General features: G+C 33.1%; 1 protein-coding gene across 16 annotated transcripts in view; it reads left to right on the plus strand.

Moving 5' to 3' along the window:
* Positions 1-20,170, plus strand: part of LOC111049426 (collagen alpha-1(XV) chain) — a 364,911-nt gene extending 344,741 nt beyond the window's left edge. For 11 of the 16 annotated variants that reach the window (XM_039428928.1, XM_039428934.1, XM_039428932.1 and 8 more), the window contains 15 exons: positions 938-1,183; positions 2,604-2,612; positions 3,010-3,105; positions 5,061-5,186; positions 5,978-6,071; positions 7,237-7,308; positions 8,030-8,121; positions 8,355-8,447; positions 8,968-9,096; positions 10,588-10,602; positions 10,819-10,833; positions 11,791-11,985; positions 12,485-12,600; positions 14,559-14,742; positions 16,477-20,170. In XM_039428928.1, the coding sequence (XP_039284862.1) occupies positions 938-1,183; positions 2,604-2,612; positions 3,010-3,105; positions 5,061-5,186; positions 5,978-6,071; positions 7,237-7,308; positions 8,030-8,121; positions 8,355-8,447; positions 8,968-9,096; positions 10,588-10,602; positions 10,819-10,833; positions 11,791-11,985; positions 12,485-12,600; positions 14,559-14,742; positions 16,477-16,569 (1,575 nt within the window). In that variant the 3' untranslated portion in view covers positions 16,570-20,170. The remainder of the gene's footprint in view (positions 1-937; positions 1,184-2,603; positions 2,613-3,009; positions 3,106-5,060; positions 5,187-5,977; positions 6,072-7,236; positions 7,309-8,029; positions 8,122-8,354; positions 8,448-8,967; positions 9,097-10,587; positions 10,603-10,818; positions 10,834-11,790; positions 11,986-12,484; positions 12,601-14,558; positions 14,743-16,476) is intronic. The other 5 variants (XM_039428931.1, XM_039428935.1, XM_039428930.1 and 2 more) reach the window with 5 other exon arrangements.
* The last annotated feature ends 1,446 nt before the right edge of the window (positions 20,171-21,616 follow it).

The following is a 21,616-nucleotide window of genomic DNA, read 5'->3' on the forward strand; positions in this document are numbered from 1 at the left end:
TATTATTTTTTCAAGTTATATTAAATAGAATAATAGGCTTATTGAATAATTATTAATTTTGTGTAATATAGTGATTCAGTTCTAATTATTTTTTTAAATAATGACCACAGTATAGCCTACTTTTGCTTTTAGTTCTATGTAAAGCTAACTTGAAACTTATTATAATCCATTTGAATTTATCTGTACAAATTTTGTAACATAAGGAACAGAACTGAGACACAAAACTATTTTAGTGGCTACAGTAGAGTTGAAGAATAATAGTATATTATCAATATAATCTTAGCTGAATCGTCAACTGAAGTCGGGCGGATTATCACATTTCAGTATCAATGGTGAACGTGTCCAATAGGCTACACAGTGAAAATATAATTCCGATGGAAATTAATGAGAGAATGTTTAGATAGTAGCTTACATCGAATTCCCTTTCAGCTGATTATCCTGTTGTCGATATTTGCTGTAGCAGAAGTCTATAGGGTGGTTTACAGCATTCAACTTTGGATTTTCATTTAAATATAATTGAATATGTTTCCCATGAGTTCTAATGGGACTATTCCCACTCAGCCCGGCCGAGCGAGTATGAATAGTCCCATTATACCTTATATGACAATAATATATTATCACTGTGAACCGGACACGTTCACTGATACTGATATGTGGGATTCCGCCCAGAAAGTGTAGTGTCAACCGGCCATTCACACAATTACACACGAGATCAAATTAATTATTAAAGTGTTTCATAGAGTTCAAAAAGAACATTGACATAATTGAAGAGACTTGAAATGTTGTCAAAAATCCACTTTATTTATAAAAAATCCACATTGACATACAAACTATTCAGATAGATTATTGTAATTGATTATCAAAGTCAAGATTCAAATAAAGATATTATAACACTTTCACGAAATAGTTTTACCATTGATTTTTGTTCATTCTCCAGGGCTGGAACGGTGAAAAGGGCGAATCCGGCAAACCGGGAGAGGCTGGAACTCCAGGCGGAGAAGGGCCTCAGGGACCACCTGGCGTAAAGGGTGAACCTGGGCCTCCTGGACCCCCCAGCCCAGGGGGAGCAGGGGATGAAGTGGTGGCTGTCAAAGGTGAGAAGGGGGACCGTGGCAAGCGGGGTAGGAGGGGAAAGCAGGGTCTGCCCGGACCCCCTGGCAAATCTGGGGAGATTGGGTTGCCGGTTAGTATGTTGTAATTTTCTATTTTGTATTGGATAATATTTTGAACTTTTTGTATATCTGTATCAAAACTGAATTAATTACCAAAAAGTAAAACATAATAATTCCAAGTAATAGTTATTTGTGTATCTAGGGACTCGTGAGTGGAACATTTGCCACCTCATGATGTATTCAAGGCATGTATTTCCCTGAGAGAAACGTCATCAGTCCCGTGATGTACACAACATTTCTGCTCTACATTTTATGCTCATTTTTACTTAGGTTTCAGATTTGAATTGTCTCATCAAATCAAGTTTAAAGCCATTCCTAGCAAACAATGAAAGTGTACGTGATTTATTACTGCTACAGATACAGCTTTACAGCTTATCAAAGTATATATCACCCTGTTAAAAATGATTTGAATTTGCAATTAATTATATAAGATACATTCATGAAAATATGTACTATCCAACTTGACTCCATTATGATCAACAACAGATATTGATAGAGCAATGTATTGTTGTTTAATCAATACGGAATGGTCAAATATACGTGCTGCAGTATGTATGTGTAATTGTACCGTATTTGCTGCAGCCTTGCTACCTGTCTCCAATAGCAGATGCATAAGCTCATCCATGACCATATTATCTAAATGAGTTACTTTTAGTACTTATCGTGTAAAGTAGTCAAAACTCCTAGAACTATGAAGCTCTAGTTTCATATTTTTTTATTTCTCATCAAATCAAAATTGAAGTCATTTCTAGCGAGAAAATTGCACGTGATTCATTGCTGCTACAGATATACCTAGCTTGCCAAAGTATATCACCCTTTAAAAAAATATTTGAATCTTAAATTAATTGATAAATAAGCTGGTTGTAGGAGTATGAAAGTGAAGTACTTTTTCTAGATCATAGAAGTTAATAATTATTATTAAACGAAAATCCATAATAATTATTAATTAATTAATTAACATTTTGATTATTGCAATATCTAAGTAATTTACAACTGTAGACTGGCTGGCCGCTATGGCTTCCTATGAAAATGAGCGCTGCTATCCGCAAAGAGATTGTCAGTTTGGTGTAAGGGTAGGCATTCCTGACCGGCAATTAGGAGGTACTGGGTTCGATTCCTGGGCTGACAAATAATTTTTGAATAGTGGCGCTCATCGAATTTCCATCTAGCTGTTAACCTGTTGTCAATATTTGCAGTAGCAGAGGTCTTTGGGGTGAATTACAGCATTTAATTTGGATTTTCGTTTATTAATAACTATCAATTTATTAGCATTTGAATAATTGCAATATCTAAGTAATTTCCAACTGTATCATAGAAGTTCCTTTTAAACCAAAATCAGGCTTTAATATTGTTCTCTGATTATGCTCAACTGTAGTGTATTATATTTATTGAAGTGTTCCCTTGTTTTTCACATGCATCTCCTATCTACAGGATCCAACTGTAAGTCACTCTTATATAAACTCAGTATATTTTCAGCGTTTTCAATAATTTATTAAGTATTAATGTTCTCAATAATGTGAGTTGAGTTATTAAAGAAATCGATAAATATTAAAATGCGAAACAGAAACGTTGTGTTGTCGTTTGGCCACAAATTTCTTTCAGCAGGTAGAAGAAGTGGAATTGATTTCAAGAAAGAACTCCTCAAACTATTCTAAAAATATCAAGATTAAGAGATAGAAATATTATGTTTGTTCATGTTCAATAAGCTTTTCAAGTGCTGCAATAATGGAACAAATAATTGAAGAATAATTTTATTCTAAATCGAAGTTATTTTCTGATATTTTGTTTTCCACTGGTTGTCTGGTTGTCTGATATTTTTCACGTTTTCTTCACGCAGGGTCTTCCAGGTAGAGCTGGAGTGGGCTATCAAGGATTGAAAGGCAGCAAGGGAGAGCCTGGAGTTATCAAGACTACTAGAGGCGAGACTGTATTGGTGAGAGAAATTCAACTACTTGGTATTAACATAGAGAAACAATAGCGTAAGTTGATATCCCATGGTATAGGGCGTTTATGTCGCAACTTTTACTATTATCTCAAGCCGACGATAGTCCATGTAATTCTTTCCCGTGAAGCTGTGTGACACTGGAAGTCTCTCTTATTGTTCTGTTCATACACTCTCACCCCAACAAAACAGTAAAAATCGACAATAATCAACAGTAATCGGCTTGAGATAAGAAAAAAACACTTTTTATGGGGAGAAAATTTTTCAATATACTTCCTAGAGAGTTGAAAGAAATAGAGGAGGTTGAATACCTACAAAAAAAATTAAAGGAATATTTGGTGGGACTATCTCTATACTCTTTGCAGGAGTATGTCAATTTGACTGTAAGATTTTAGAATCTTGTTTTTTATCAGAATTTTTGACTTCTTTATGTGTAAAGGATGATTTTGTGACGATATTAATAATTATTTTTGTAATTTGACACTGTTCAGATGTATTTTGTGCATTTTGATGAATAAAGAAATTTTCAATTCAATTCAATTCAATTCAATAACAGTAAAAGTTGTGACATAAACGCCCTATACCATGGGATATCTACTTACGCTATTGTTTCTCTATGGTATTAAATAACTGTCGATATCGTACTAAGAAATTGTTCATCTCTTGAGAAAATCGTTTTATATTAAATTGATTGGTCAGCAATCCTAGTATCTTTCGATTCAAGTTACTTTTATAAGAGATTAGTCAATTTGACTGTAAGATTTTAGAATCTTGTTTTTTATCAGAATTTTTGACTTCTTTATGTGTAAAGGATGATTTTGTGACGATATTAATAATTATTTTTGTAATTTGACACTGTTCAGATGTATTTTGTGCATTTTGATGAATAAAGAAATTTTCAATTCAATTCAATTCAATAACAGTAAAAGTTGTGACATAAACGCCCTATACCATGGGATATCTACTTACGCTATTGTTTCTCTATGGTATTAAATAACTGTCGATATCGTACTAAGAAATTGTTCATCTCTTGAGAAAATCGTTTTATATTACATTGATTGGTCAGCAATCCTAGTATCTTTCGATTCAAGTTACTTTTATAAGAGATTAGGAGTAAAATAAATTAAGAAATTGAGTTACCGTATAGAAATTGTTCAATTTTCAATCATTTAAATACTTTACCTCATCGAGGTTGTTAATTGTTGAATCATTACTGAGTCCAACCTGCCCGATGATGCAAGAAGGCAATTTTTCATGTATCATACAAGTATGAAAATGTTGCTATGAGATTTATCTTCGCAAAATTGTTATTGATGAATTATTTCAATCCAAGAATATGCTATAAATAGGCTATAGCTGCAATATCCTTATTGACTTTATTTTTATGAATTCTATATTGTGTTGTATGAAATAGATTCATCTTATTCAAAAGCAATCGTTTAATATTTTCTAACTATGCCAATTACTCTAAGCTAGTTTTTCCATGAATAATCATACAAAATTCTCACTAATAGTTATCTATATCTTTCAGGTACTGATATTATCAATAAAAATATTTCGATGTTGCTTTCCATGACGAAACACTATTTAATAGCTCTGTTGTAGTTCAGACACTGTGTTACTTGTAAATATTTGAAAAAACACTTTTCTTGGAGTATTGAGAAATGCATTTCACTCCTGAAGAGGAGCTTCGTCAGCCTGAGTCCCTGAGGCTGATTAAGCTTCTCTTCAGGAGTGAAATGCATTCCTCAATACTCCAAGAAAAGTAAGTGTTTTTTTTCAAATATTTACAAGTATCGCAGTGTCTGAACTACAACAGAGTTAAAAATATTTCATCTGTTTCTAAAACAAAAACTACAAAATAGGCATATTCCAATTCAATAATTTCTTTTTTACATTTTTTTCAAGTCTTCTCATGCTATATCTATGTTCAATATTTTTCACAGATTAAAGGCGATAAAGGAGAACCGGGAACACCTGTGATAATAAATGAAGGGGAGGATGGAGTAAAGTATGTACCCGTTCCGGGACCCCCCGGTCCCCCTGGACCCCCCGGCACTTCTGGACCCCCTGTGAGTTGACAATCCATAATTAAACATAGGTCTACTAAATTCAATCCAATAAATCTACTAAATTCGATCCAATGTACCTAGAATGCAATAAATTCTAGGCATATTAAATCGATCAATTGTAAACAAGAAAATTTTAAAAGACTTGAGAGACCAAACTAAAGTACCAAATATCCGTTACTATTGCTATAGTGAGATTTATTTTAACTATCAGGGTTGATGTTTTTTATAATCAATTCTAACAGTTTGACTTGGATCTCACTAAAGGCGATTCTCCAAATACCTTGGAAGCTGATGTCAAAAACAGACAATAATTCAAAATAATATCACAATCACATTATAAAGCTAATGGTGATTTCACATTCTCAGTCATCGATTGAGATGAAAAGAAAATACTGTTCCCACTGTTGAATATTACATTAGACTCTGATGATCACAGACAAAAAGTACAGTACCTATTTTCAATGCAATGTATCTAATCCAATGGTACAGTATCTTTACTCAATGATTATCAATCAATCAATCAATCAATAGTTTATTTTTCCTTCATACAATGCATACATGAATGTATAATTACATAAATACAATTGACAATTAACAAAATAAGTTAAAAGTAAAATAGTATTATTATTAAATACGGAAAGTCCCTGAAAAGGTTAAAAACCTGAGCGCAGGGGATTAGGCTACATGTTTTCATTCTATGTCATGTTTCCAAAATTTTTAAATAGAATAAGTAAATGTCTTCTTTCTTAGTCAGTCTTAAGTCAAAAATGTTGTACATTGTATATTTTCAGGGCCCACCAGGTGTGTCAGTGGTAGGTCAGAAGGGTGAACCAGGCGTATCAGGAGTCTATGGGGGTCTTAACCACGCTCCTCCGGCTAGGCAAGGTATGATCATGCTCATCAATCATAAATCGATGTCGATATTTATAGATAAAGAATGGATGTGTTTTTATATACTAAATCATGGATGAAATAAGACGAATACTTTAATTATTGTGCTTATAGAATTAAGTTTGTTTTTCGGTTCTTTTTCAAAATTATTTATTTAATATATTAATCTTCTCTATTCAAGTGATAATAATGTGAAATATCTGTTCTATTTTTTGTTTCGAAGCATCTAAATTTGAAAATCTACTTTGTGAACATATTAGTGGTCTGAAAATTTTGTGAAGTGAAGAGCTACAAGACTTAACCTATTTCGGACTATGTGTAACCATATCTAAATTGGGGAGAGGATTAGCACAAGGTTACCTTATTTTTCCTCTCCCTATCATTTATATGATGTATACTTATTATATCAATCAATAAAGAATTTCAATTATTCTGTTGATTGGATTGATAAGGGATTGACATATAACTAATAGAAATGTATATGAGCTTGAATTTTTAAAAACACTTTTGAAGTGAAAATGCACTTACTTTTGTAGTGACGATGATGACCAACAACAGGTCGAAACAATCGTCACTACAAAAGTAAGTGCATTTTCACTTCAAAATTAATTTTAACAGTGAAAAAGTATGGATATACAACAGAGAAATGTATATAGTTGTTGAGAAATGTACGTTATGTACCGTATTGATTTCACACCTCTTTATCTCTAGGCTAATATCTAATATCTAACATCTCTAGGCTTACTCAGTTCAACAATAAAATTAGAGTCTTGTTTCCGTTACCTGGTAATTCATCAATTTTATATACTGAATATTCTTGACTTCACCACCGACAACAATGAATAATGAATGTAGGCTTATTGTGAAGATCCTTCCTACTACTTGAACAATTAAAAATATCGTGTATATTAGTGTAAAATTTATAATATATTGTTTGATTCACAGTATTTGTGCATTCGGTGTTAATTATCATGGTATTATTATTCAAATCATTTATTGATATAATCACAAAAAAGGCTACAATGTACAAAGTCTGAATTTACTCTTCTCTAGAATAATGAATTGTATGATTCGTTGAGCAATAGATATTTCTCGAATTCTTATATTTTCATTAAACTATTAAAAGATTGATTTTTTTAATGCTGCACTAATTGGTTAGGACCTAGAAGTAGTTTAGATGAGCTGCGTGCTCTCAAAGAATTGAAACAGCTCAAGGAACATCCTACCGAAAGTAAGTATTCCATCTACCGCCTGCTTTATTTCACGCTTTATGCCCATAAAACCAGTCATCATGCATTATGTCAGAAATGTTTCACATTGAATTTAATTAATCTATTGGAGATTAGATCATCATTGATCAGGAAAAAAATGAAATGAGAAAATTATTGTTGGAGTAAGTCTGTCGAAATATTGCTGAGCTAATAGGAATTGTCCAAAAAAGTTAGAGTGGAAAATAAAATGTATGAATTAGTTTTATTGAAGTATAGGCTACCACTCTTTTCCTTCACTTTTATTTGCATTATTCGAAATTATATGAATTTATGAATTATGGTATAATAATAATAATATTATTATTATTATAATTCATAATTATAAATTATGTTTATAATTTATAAAAGTATATGAATTTCAGTCTTTGATGAGATAAATAAATGATTTTATTCATTTTCATAAGTAAGACTACTGAAGGTGTTTTAGTTAGTAATATAATAATACACTACAATATAGTTATAAATCTTAGTATTAAAGCGATGGCAATATAAATCTGTTGCTGAAAATGGGTGAACTTACATAATGGAACCCATATTATGATTTAATTCCACCTACTACAAGAGATTCATTGTGAAGTCTTCATTTTCTACCGGTGGCCTCAGTTGGAAAAATATATTTAAACTAAGACTAGTAAGAACTTCGCATATTATTGCACTTAATCTTCTATTTTTACACTTCAGGTCCGTCAGGATCTCCAGGTTTGGGAACCACAGAACCAACACGTATAGTACCTGGAGCCGTTACATTCCAAACTCTAGAGGATATGTCTCAGGTTAGTCAGTTTTCGAAAGATAAATCAGTAGAATACATGCTCCAGTTTTCAATTCTTATAGAATTTAATAATGTTCAATTACAAAACTTTTGGTTGACGCTGCAAATCTAGATAATCCTTGTTGTTTTCTTTTCTAATTAATCTTTCTATCTTTTGTGCACTGTTAGGATTTTTATTACAATCATACTGTCTCTCTTGACGTGCTCTTTAAGAATCGTTTTAATTTATTACAGAAAACACAGATGAGCGCGGTTGGTACGTTGGCTTACATCAATGATGAAGAAGCCTTATTGGTCAGAGTCAACAATGGATGGCAGTACATTTCAGTAAGTTCAAATTTTCGCAATTCTACAATTATATAATCCTACTAACAATATAATTTTTTCATATTATGCAGCATCTCATCCCATGCTATAGGAGAGTGAGGATGAGACCTGTCAGTGGCTGGAGCATTTATCTGAGACCATAATTCATTAAATAAGCAAAAATAAAATTAGAAATCCAAGTACCATTTCAAAATTGTTTAGTCACAACATGTTTCGGCTAATGGCATCATATAGCAGAATATATAGCACAATATTTTAACAATTTTAAAAGGGTAGGCCTACTTGGATTTATAATTTTATTTATATATTTAAGAGTAGCCGTTAAGAAAAAAAATTGAATAAGTAAATACGGTACATATGATGACCATAGCAGTCCTGTTTTCAATGTTATTAAAAAAAAACTAGAAAGTGTTCAAGTTAGTATAGATCTATCAAATACTGTACATTACTACCCAATCAAAGTTTCAGTCTATTGTTATTTGAAATTCTGTATCATTTTTACAAAATGTTTTATTTGCAGCTTGGCACCCTTATACCGATTTCAACTGAGCCACCCCCGACAACGACAACTGAAAAGCTGAGACCTCCCTTCGAGGCATCTAATCTCATTCACAACCACCCTGACACACCCCGAGATGGACCATCTGTGGTGAGTTTATTTTAACAAATTATTATAAATTGTAGGAGTTTGTGTGTGATCAACCAAACAGAACACCATGTTTATGTTATTATTTATGACTGTTCATATATTGGCAGGAAAAGAATCCTATTGATTCCTATGGGATTGTTCACACACGTAGCCAGGAAAAAACACCATAGGTTGTTATGAGAGTATTCACACATTGCTAGGGAAAGAGTAATATTTGTTATTATGGAAGTGTTCACACATTATCAAGAAAATTGTTTTTGTTAGTTTGTAAAGCTTATATTATTCTACAATTCAATTCAACTTCATCAAAAAATTCATTTCATATACTTCTTCAAAACTTCCATTTCATTTTTCAATGTTGTTATGTTACCAACTCGTATTAATGTGAGCTAATATGTGGTATACAGTACCTCATCCCTACATATATTAGACGCAAATAACACACATTTCATTAAGTTCGTCATGGAAAGTGAAATAGATTAACAATTTATTTTTTGTAAGATTTGTGAAAGACCTACAGAATAATTATTATTTTTGTTGTTGGTAATGACATACATTTATCATTGTTCTTTATTAAGTGATCATTGATTTCCACGTGGAAACCCAAGTTTATATAACAAAGAAATTCAGTTCTCCAGTGGGACTATTTTTTTTAGACTTCCACTGTCGCCATTCAGCATTGGTTGAATGGGAAACAAGGAATGCTGACACAGTTTGAAGAGAATCTCATCATATTCAGATAGGCTAAGTACCTAATATTCAAAGTGGTGTAGATGAAGATTAGATCAAAATACCCTAAATGGAAACTCATCTCTCATAATGAAATTCGTGTCCACAAAAGCAACAAAATTCACAGCCACTAAAATAATGAGACTCATTTAATAGCGGTGTCTAGTGGGAAAGGTGTTTAATTATCATGCTCCATTAAATGTAAAAAGCTGTGAAAGCTGTTGAATCATATCAGATTCTTGAAAGGTGACAACGCTTTATAAATGGCGATAATTTCAAAAGTCAGCCGCAGAGCTCCCCTTATTAATTTCGCACTTATTTTCATCATCATATCATACTCTCATTTATTATTTTTCTTGAGCCTTTCTATTTTCTGCTAAATTGTTTCTATCAATACAGTTCCGTAGCTAAATTCACTTCATACTGTTAGCTTTGGTTAATGGAAAGCTTCAAGTTATCTAGCCTAAGAATATGGTCAGTTTAAAGTTTAAAGCTTACTCTTCATAATGAACATAAAATAATTCATATAATAAAATAGTATGATGTATCTGATGTAGTCTATGGTTTATGTTGAAGAGTGATGGTGCTATTTATTGTTGTGAGAAATCTAATAATGCATGGTTATTGTGAAAGTCAATGCGAAATTTTCCACCATTTTTCAGTGTTTTTTAACAATAATATTTTATTATGGAATAATTTGGTAAATTGAATCAAGATAATAATAACAACAAATATTTATCTATTTTATTGCAATCATGATAGTGGCATCCAAAAATGGTAAGTTCCCTTTATTATCAGTTTTCCATAATCTGGAGCATAATTATATGCTTCGCTAGCAGTACAAAAATAAATAATAATCTATTACAGTATTGTAAATCATAATGAATTGGTAAGGAGCAGTATTTATTATATAGGCTAGTGATTGATTTCTTTGCAATCTATTTTCTAATATATTTTGTAATCTAATTTTCTTTTGCAATCTGTGGATTTTAGTGGCATTCTAAGATGGTGAGAGTATTTCAAATTTTACAAATCCTCGCATTTCCTCTTTATATCAATACTACTCTCTATTGGCTATGAATAAATAAATACTATATGATCGTAGATAGCCTATTAATATAGTAAGTTGAAAATCATAAAGAGTATTTACCCCCGATAATTCTTCCACAATTTCCCAGGTAAAATCCAATAACCATGTTTCTCATCCCATTCTCACCTACTCTCTCTCTCTCTCTCTCTCTCTCTCTCTCTCTCTCTCTCTCTCTCTCTCTCTCCTCTCTCTCTCTCTCTCTCTCTCTCTCCTCTCTCTCTCTCTCTCTCTCTCTCTCTCTCTCTCCCTCTCCCTCTCATTCTCTCTCTCTCTCTCTCTCTCTCTCTCTCTCTCTCTCTCTCTCTCTCTCTCTCTCTCTCTCTCTCTCTCTCTCTCTCTCTCTCTCTCTCTCTCTCTCTCTCTCTCTCTCTCTCTCTCTCTCTCTCTCTCTCTCTCTATCTATCTATCTATCTATCTATCTGATCCATTAGGGCAAGGCCATATTATGTGCATTTCGGGTGTTTTCAGAGTCGGCAGGGCAGGAAGCTCTCCGATTGGCTGATTGGGTTGACGCCTGAAAAAACGCCTTATATGGTCTTGTCCTCTTGATGACATACCATTGTGTACCATATTTTTTCCTTAAATACCAGCTAGAGAATATATTGTGTTGCGTTGCATGGTTGTTTCCTAAAATGACGTTGACTATTTTCAAATACAGAATAAGTCAGCAATAAGATTTAATTAGTAGATAAGTTGCATAGTTTGTATTAAGTATTGCCCTTAGCTTTGCATATTGCAACCCCAGATATTATTCCCTTCTCAGAGAACTGTAAGTGCCAGAAATGTTACATTAGTTGCCTTAAACAAGAGGCTTTTAAATTAGGAAATTTTCATTTTGATAATACGATTGATGTGAATACTTTGTGTTCACTCAGCTACGCATGGCAGCCCTTAACGAGCCGTACACGGGAGACCTTAAGGGCCAGAGGGGCGCTGACTACGCGTGCTACAGGCAGTCGAGAAGGGCAGGCCTTAGGGGCACCTTCAGGGCCCTTCTCTCCTCAAGGGTGCAGAATGTCGACTCTATTGTCAAGTTCTCCGACAGGGATTTGCCTGTTGTCAATATTAAGGTCAGTTTTCAAGGCAATAATTACTAAGGTCAGTTTTAAAGCAATAATTATTGTCAGTTTTAATGCAATATCAAGGTCAGTTCCAAGGTAATATTAAGGTCAGTTCACAAGACAATATTAAGATCAGTTCTCAACCCATTATAATATCAGTTTTCAAGGAAATATCAATGTCACTTATCTCAAAATATTGTGTTTTATGAATCAATTGAATGAATAGATTTTTTTCAACACTGATTTAATAAAACTGATAAATTTATTAATCAAAAAACTACAAACAAAATTACTATCTTGGTAAAAGCAATTATTAATTTATTTAGATTATGAAACAGATCCATATATCGTTTGTAATATCGTTTCTAGAAGTACCGTAATTTTATTAATTGGATGGGTATAGCCACAATAAAGGTATATGCTTCTTGTGTACCTCTTCACCTCATGATAACTTCAAGATTATTATTTTAGTGTGTTTAATTTATTTATGTTTGTATGTTATTTGCAGGGAGATGTGTTGTTCAACTCTTGGAAAGATATCTTCAACGGGGATGGTGCGTTCTTCAGCAAACAGCCACGAATCTACAGTTTCAGTGGAAAGAATATTTTCACTGACTATTCATGGTAGAGTAGTTGAAAAATTTCTCTTCTAGCAATCTTATCTTAAGTAAATTCAATATTAATCACAAATTGAATCATGCTTATACTGTTGATTATTTATATTATATAAGCACTTATCATCTTAAGCACAATCGTATAAAATTAATCCTTCACTCTTTTAGTACAATCTTGCTTTCATGTGATTTTTTTTTAATATCATTACGGTACTGCATAATTTACACCACTTATACTCTAGTTACATATTCTAGGCTATTGGCTAGTATAGGCTTTAGGGCCTATATATTCATTTTATTTCGAAAAAAATTGAAATGCATTAGGTGATGTAATCTATTTCTTTTCACAGATTGTGGCTCATTAATGTTGCCATTCAATAAAATGTTGCAATTGTAGCAATAAAATGAAATGGTACATTAAGTATGATAGTAGAGGCGCCGACTAGGTGGCTTGGGGTGACACCAAGCTTGGGTACATGCTTGACAAGCTTGGTGACACCCAGCTTGACACCACTTAGTGGCTTGGGAAGCTTGGTGGGAAAGGCACTTTCTAAACAGCATCCCCCTTCAGTTGATCTGGGGACAATGCATATATATTCCCCCTCTCACCCAATGCTCTTGTTGTAAAAGAAACAAAAATCAAAGCTGCAAAGAACTGAATTTCTAAATTCAATTTTTTTACATTATTCAATGAACATTCTAGATGTATTGGAACAATGGAAACACAAATTCCTGTTTCCTGAATTTCTATAAGTAGTATGCCCAGAGATATGATTTCTCTGAATTTCTTAATTTCTCTGATCAGAATTTATCTGTTTTCCGAATTTCCATGAGGAGTACCGTATGCCCAGATACGGTACCTATATTATTTGAATCTGGTATAGTTATTTGTGCAACTAGTACGCAAAGTGACAGTTTGCTGCACCGAAAGAAACGTTTACGCACGAGCCGTAGGCGAGGGCGGAATGGTTACTTGAGTGCAGAAGAGGAACTTTGCGCACGTATTCAACATTGAATTTTTCCTACAGTTACCATTGAATATGGGAAGTGGTTGATTATGGGTAAAATGATGGCTGAAATCCATCAAATGTTTGTCTGTATAATTTTGTTATTAATAACTTTTAATTTATTTTAAACTTGATAATCCAATTGAAAATTAATAATCGATAATTTATATTCAAATTAAAAATTAAATTAATCCAATTAATTTAAAAATTTTAATACTTATGAGTAAATTTTAATTTCTAAATAATTTTTCAACCAATCAATTTATGGATGAAAAAAATATTTTTTGGATTAATGAATAATTAATAATATTCGAAATGTATAATTCAATGAGTTCTCATTTTTATTTATTTGAAAATCAGAAAAAATATAGATGGAACAAATTCGCATTCAAAATACACGTAAACAGCTGATTGGGATGGCTGCAAGATAATACGCAAAGTATTAAGAGTAGGCAAAGTAATGCTTTGCGCACTAGAGCGGAAAAGTGATTCTTTGCGTTCTGTAATCAGTGCAGGAATGGTCACTTTTCAAGGTAAATGTAGGAAAAAATATTAGTTTATCTCGAAAAGCTGTGACAAGTTTGAAAGAACATTTTTCGATAATATGACTAGCCTATACTACCTTCTACGACGGAGTAAATAGCTAATTTTGTATTTTGTGCTTCTACCATTCAATTGTACTTTTAACAATAACTGACCCGTTTTTGTTCAGTTGTATTGTTCCTTTGAGTGTATTCCCTAATATTGTGCATCTACCATTCAGTTGTATTTGTGGCAATAATTGGCTCGTTTTTGTTCAGCGATTGTATTGTTCCTTTGAGTCTAAACCCTAATTTTGTACATCTACCATTCAGTTGTATTTGTGGTAATAAGTGACTCGTTTTTGTTCAGTTGCATTATTTTGTGCTTCTACCATTAATTTGTGTTTGTGACAATAAGTGTGTGTTTTTGCGGTTGCCAGGCCGCTGAAGTACGTGTGGCACGGTTCACACAAGTCGGGCGAGCGAGCGATGGACCTGTACTGCGATGCGTGGGACTCGGACAGCCGCGACCGCTTTGGCCTAGCGTCCGCCCTCGCCACCAACCGCTTGCTCGACCAGCAAAAGTTCCCCTGCAACCGCCGGTTCGCTGTACTGTGCATCGAGGTATGTTCAGAACCCACCTAATGCTGTGTAGGTCCACTCATCTCTCATCAAACATGAATGAAGAACTCTAATCTAATCATCATCCGCCTCATTAGCCACGCACAAGCCCAATGTTCATGTGGGCATCAACCGCCTCATTACACACGCACAAGCTTAGAGTTCATGTGGGCATCATCCTCAGCAACAAAAAATCAATCAGAAAATTTACTTGTGATAGCAATGGCTATTCAATCTATTCATTAGTCTTGATAAACTAAATTGTTGAGCTTCGGTTCACTTTATTGTCTATACTTTATGTACTAAAAGAGTACTTTTAGTACTTAATGGTCTATAAAAAAAGTAAGAAATAATAGATTCTTCTATACTGAGGCTTTCTTAAAGTTGTTACTGTCACCGAGATTTGTCAGATCACTGTGACTCCAGCACTTATTGGAAAGGAAAAGTTGTTGTTATCCATAAGGATTGTTCACAGTGAATCTAACTATTGAAAATTGCTATTACAAATTGAAAAATGATTAATGTTTTCGTAAAAGGTTTGTGGAGTAAACCTTTCTTACTGTGTGGAAGTTAACTTGCTGAATAAAATAGGTACATTCATCTTATTAAATTGAAAAACCTTTTATCATGTAATGGTCGATTGTTCTATTGAATTTTAAATTAATTGTATTTCATATAAACTGAACCTGCACAAATATATGCGAAATTAATATCAGTTCAACTATTTTATAAGTATTAAAAAAGCAATAGAACAAAAATAGAAATATATAAACATCATCTTCCAATATGTATTAGTGTACAAAAAACTTGACAATTTACATTTTAACAAAATTAAGAATAATGTCTTCAGATGCTTCATTAGCTACTGCCATAGAGGAAAGATAGCATAATAAGCTATGAAAGACTTTCTCTATGCTTCTTGCTGAAGCTGAGTTGAATCATAGAGTACCGGTAACGAAAACTATCATATTTCCTTCGTATCTGGTTGAATTTACCTAAACATTGATGTTGATTTAAATATATATATATATATATATAATATATATATATATATATATATATATATATATATATATATATGTGTGTGTATATTTGTGTATCAATCATTGAACTGCAAAGAATTCCTCGTTACAGTCGTGTTTTCAATATTATCGGCGAGTTATAATTCTTTGAATACCGTGCGGTCTTAAGCTGCGTTAACAACAAAATTATTAACAAAATTCTAATAACTAAATCCTTTTAGATTCATTTAGATTGAATGGAACTTGACAAACACATATGTTCATCATGTGTATGATAAGTCGTGTTCAATATAATAGTATCTATAAAGCTGCGTACACATATACGCGCTTCCAACCCGCACCGAGCACGCTCCACCCTCGTACCGCCCTCTTTCCTCCATCGTACCTCAGTCGCTCCGCCCCCGCTCTGCAGTCGCACCCATCATGAACGTTACGGAAGATGTTAGATCTTCTCGCGTTCCCCGGTCGAACCACTGTTGCTCCCCGGTCGATCATCAATCGCTCTGCTGGAGTGACGTTCGGTTGCGGAGCAGAGCGAAAGTCTGTACGCACCTTAAGGATTAAGCTATTAACAGGTTGTTAATAACTTCGGTGTAAACGCAGCTTTACGTAGTTTGTCTCAACAGAGATTGATAATTTTTTAAATGAAATTCTTTGTATTGTTTCTCTCTTATGTTGAATAATTATAGAATTATTGATTTCCATTTAATTACAGGTTTCCAGTCAGCCAGGGCGGCGTCGCAGGAGGCGTCGAAGGGATGTCGTCGACGTCGATCACCAGGAGTCGGACAAAGACAACCAACACTGACCTCTCACTTCCACCTCCGCAAGCTCCTCTCTATTCTAATCAAACCAGCAACTTCTACCGATTTGTACATGCATTTTGATAAATAATTACTCAGTATTAGCAAATTATTGTTCAAAACCAAGTGGATCAAGTAGGCCTACTAATACTACTATAACTTAGGCCTACTATTGTGAGATTCGCGCAATGAAAGAATCATTAGTAGATTCAAATTTACTGACAACACTATATAGTTGGATTCACTTCATACTGTCAGCATCCCGTATGTTTAACATCAATGCTTTCAATTCAATCAATGCTGACAGTTTGAAGTGCATACAACTTATAGTACTAATAGAGAAGTGTGGTGTACAAGTTCTCTCTAGAAAATATTAAAATTATTTATGGATAGACTCCAATAGTCGTCTATTCTCATCAAATTCCTACCTGTTTGTATGAATTTTGATAACTAATAACTCATTATATTAGTCTATAAACAATGTTATCTTTGGTATATTGTTAAATAAGATGACGATAAAGTACCTACCCTAGATCTAATAGAGGAGTGAACAGGTTTACTTAAAAAAATTAAAATTATTGATTGATTAAAACGTTGAACAAGAAGCAAAAAAATGAATGAGAGCATTTTTGGGCTTTAAGTAACAAGCAAAATCAAAACTAATTAGATGCAATTACAAAATCAAAACTAATGATAGGTGACAAAATATAACAGGCTATCTTTGGCATAATAATGGAACACTATTTCTATTTAGCGAAGTCTCTCTGAAAAAGACAAGAATAATTGAATGAATGATCAGAGACAGAAGAAAAAGATAATAGTTCAATTTATAAAATATAAAAAGCTGAAAAAGCTTTTATTTCGAATACCTTTTTTCATAAGTCAACAATTTTTGATTTTTTATGAGGCTGTTGTAGAGGAAAGATACCGTTTATAGATCTTGATTTTTTTAAATTTTAAGTTTTTCAATCTGAAAAATTATCACCGTAGGGTAACTTGTGTTTCATAATATTATATTATAATGTAATAGTATATTAATCTTAATATTAAGTTATTTATTGCGAAGTTAAGTTCGTATTATAGGAACATTTCAATTGTTTATGTTTATTAGAATTATTGTCTGAGAGTCTAGAGTACCATTTCTATAAGATTTATAGGCTACTAATAACTTACTTCAACATAGCCTTAGTTTTTTTATTTATTGTTTTGAACTGATAAGAGTTTTAGTCCTAATATGGGAAAGTCGCAATAAGTTTTTAGAGATCATTTGTTACTATTTGATTTAAGGCTGTGCTAAATAGTGTAATATATATTCAATTTTAACAAACTATTTGTATTTTCCTAGTGTTCCAGTATTTATATCATAAACTCGAATGTAGTTTGATTGTTTATAAACAATTATTATTATTATTCTTTAGCTTTAAGATTAATTAATGGAGTACGGTGATATAGAGAAAGAGTCAAATTTAAAATAGATAACCGCCCAATTTAATAAAATCAAAGTAGGGCCTATGATTTTGCAAAAATATTAATATATTCAAGTAAACAATTTTATAACAAACAGTTTTTGAATTTAATGGGAATCATCTTTTTATTTGGAAAAGATACCATTAGAATTCAAGATCAGGAGCCACATCGTTACTTATATACTTAAATTTGACGATGATATTAATTTTAAAGGCAAAGTAAATGATATAATATAATACCTAGGTACTAAAACCTATGGTCCTTGAAAACCATAGTTTTGAAAGTTGACATCAATATGTGAAACTTGAAATGGCATATATTATGAAGAATAAAAGAAACTTTGCCCAGTGTTTGCTTAAACTAAAAAATATGTAAGAAATAACTGAAGATATTCTGATATATTTGAATAACAATGATATTATAGTTGTTGTTTCAAGCATTAAAACAACTGCATGCTGATCCTAAGTATTTTGTATCATTCTAAAATTAATTTTTGTAATTGATGATAGCCTAACATTCTATTTATATCACAGTATGTGTGTTTCCTGTAATAGTAATATGTTTGCATGTCTCGTTCATGTAATATCTCCATGGTATGAATGCATATTGTTGAGCATTTTCTAAAGTAAAGTAGATTTATCCATGAAAATAACGGAATTAAGCATGGAACAGTGAAATGCATTAGCATATTATTATATACGGTAGTTGAAGAGTTGTGATGGAAAGCGATTTGTTAAAAGGGCCTAACACACGTCAAGTCCGTCTGTGAGGTGCCCTTGAAGGAAAGTTGAATATTTTAATAGAGAATGATTAATTGATAGAAAATTGGTAACATTGAAGTACCGGTAAAGTTGGATTTATAAGTGTTTGACAAAAGAATCTACAGTGAGATTAACATTCAACTGACAGCATTGGTGTTATTTTCAAGGAATGAAGACAGAACAGTTATCTCATTTCTAGCACACTTCAAAAGGTTTATTGAGGTTTGCGTCTTAAGGTTGATTATTTTTCACTTTTTTGGTTTTCCACTTGATTTTTTACTTGAGTACCATCCACTATACATAATATAGTGAGATCCACGTTATAATGGCAGTGTTTGATTACCAATGGTATTGATATCCTTGTCTATCATTCAACAAAGCGGATAGCGCTATCTCTCTCTCGCTTTGCCAGATCGGCTTTTAACAATGTAGAATTAATAATTCACAAAATATTTCATCTTAATTATGAAAAATCATTATAAAATTATTTAAAAATATAAATTTATTGCTTAGTAAAATATAATTGATTATTTTAAACGAGAATGAACAATTAATATTACATTAATAAACCTGTATCAGCTACCGTCAAGAAGGCATTGACAAGACAGTGAGGATCGGCAACGTAGTTCTCCTTTCTTTCTCCACTGCCATTATAACGTGGACCTCACTATAGGAAATATGGACTACCGGTATTGACTGCCGTCAATACCGTCGCAATGATAATTCTCTAGAACGTTTCTATTTTTCAGTTATTTGAGAATTCAGTTATAAAATTACTCATGGGAGAATAATTTGTTAAAAAATTTCTAGTTATTCTATAGTGAATATTTCATATCAGGCAGACTATATTTCTTTTAAATTTTTGAAGAATGCCTTACTTTTTGTGGAGCTCTTGAGGAACGTATTTGACTGCTTATGAAGAAGAGCTTCATTAGTTATGGTAAAGAAAAAGAAGAAGAAGAGTACGTTTCCATGAATGGAATAAATGTATTATTAGAAATTAATTGCAAGTGAAATAAATTTTTCAAGAGATCTAAAGCAAAGTGAGTACCTACCGTAATCGTATTCAATTACAGTGGGAAACTATATGCTTTTTCATGAAATATTAGCCTCCTTTATTGTTGTCCATCAAATAATGAACTATTCACAATTCTTTCTCAGTTACATTAATAATCGTAAATACAAGAAACTGGAAAATGTAACATAAATGGAGCATAATGCATTGAAAATAAACATAGGAGATAACCATAGGATATGGGAAAGCGTGTTGTATACTTCATACTGTCATCATTGGTTTAATGAGACACATTGATGTTATTCGCATAATAAATGCTGACAGTTTGAAGTGAATCTCACTGTAAATGGTTGTAACATTGAATGTAGATTTTATTATTTATTCCTGTTAGAGTAATATAATAATTGTTATTATAAGAATTGTACCTAGCCGCTCATCATAATATTAAAATGTAAACTACTGTCTACTGAATGTTTGTCGTGTGTTTGATGAATAAAATGAATTCTTATCAAGAAAATTCATTAATCTTGATGAATTAGTTAAGCATAGATTTGGTTATTCATTTTGTAAAAAATCTATGAGCATGATAATTCTTCCAGTATAAAATCAGAGCTTAGAATAAGGTTCCTATTCCTATAAGAGTGCCAGGAATAACAATGAGAATAGCATACTTACTTTTCTGAAAGTTGGGTAATTCCGAATTATTGAATAAATATATAAATGAGAATAGCCGCAGGAGCACCAGTGTACCAGGAGTATTCAAGGGGAATGTCCACAATGTGATTCACTTTAAAGTGTCAGCATTCCTCATAAATAGCATCAATGCTTCTCATTCAAACAATAGCTCACATTTCAAAGTGAATCTACCTAAACCATAATAAATCACTACCTATTTATCTGATGACATCCTGCTTCCATTATATATGAAGCATTTTATCATTGAAATGAGTATTTAGAACAAATACATGGGAACCGTTTCTGAATTTCTGTTTTACTGGGCAGAAATAAACACTTTGAGAAAACCATCTAATCTTATGGGGATGTTCACACATTGACTGACTGATAGTATGCTGATGTGTGGCCTCTGCAATGAAAGCCACTGGGATTTTTCACGATTTTCAGGTTCTGTTCAGCAGAGCATAAATTCATTGGAAGCGGGGCTGAAGGTCATAAAAGTACCATATCCTAATGCTGATATCAGAAAAGCGTTTTATTCACTGCAAAATAATATGGACTGTCACGATGTATATCGTAACTAGTGAAGGGAATTGAGTTTAGGGCTAGTTCTAAAGACGCTCGGTAATCTCTTGATGAGATCTCGTAGTCCAACGAGCAGGCCGGCCGCTGAGCTACCGCTCAACAGTGCCACGCATCCTCGCCCCCTCCCTCTCGGCTACTGAGGGAGGCTCGTGAAGGGCGAGAAGGAGTCAGTCTAGTGCGGGTGTCCAGTGCAAGCGGTCGGCAGAGAACCAGTGAAGGAAGCAGCATGCAGCTAGCAACATAGTACAGCTCGTATCCTGAGTGTACTCTGACTCCTTCGACTACTAGGAGTTGTTTCTTAGGTTAACTGAGGTCAATCGAAGGCACTGGAAGCTCCGAGATTCAGCACCCACCCCAGACGCCGACTGAGTCTAGCCGGCCCAGAGCGACACTGGGAGTTCTGATAGAAGAAGGTGTGGGCAAAAATCTACTCAGAAGATTGGCACACGAACGTGAGGCTGAAGGTAGGAGGAGAAGAACAGTGATGAGTGCTAGAGAGGAGAATAATTGCAGAGGCGAGGAAGGCGACAAGGAGGATACAGGAGACAA

This window comes from Nilaparvata lugens, chromosome 5 (assembly GCF_014356525.2).
Source record: "Nilaparvata lugens isolate BPH chromosome 5, ASM1435652v1, whole genome shotgun sequence".
NCBI lineage: Eukaryota > Metazoa > Arthropoda > Insecta > Hemiptera > Delphacidae > Nilaparvata > Nilaparvata lugens.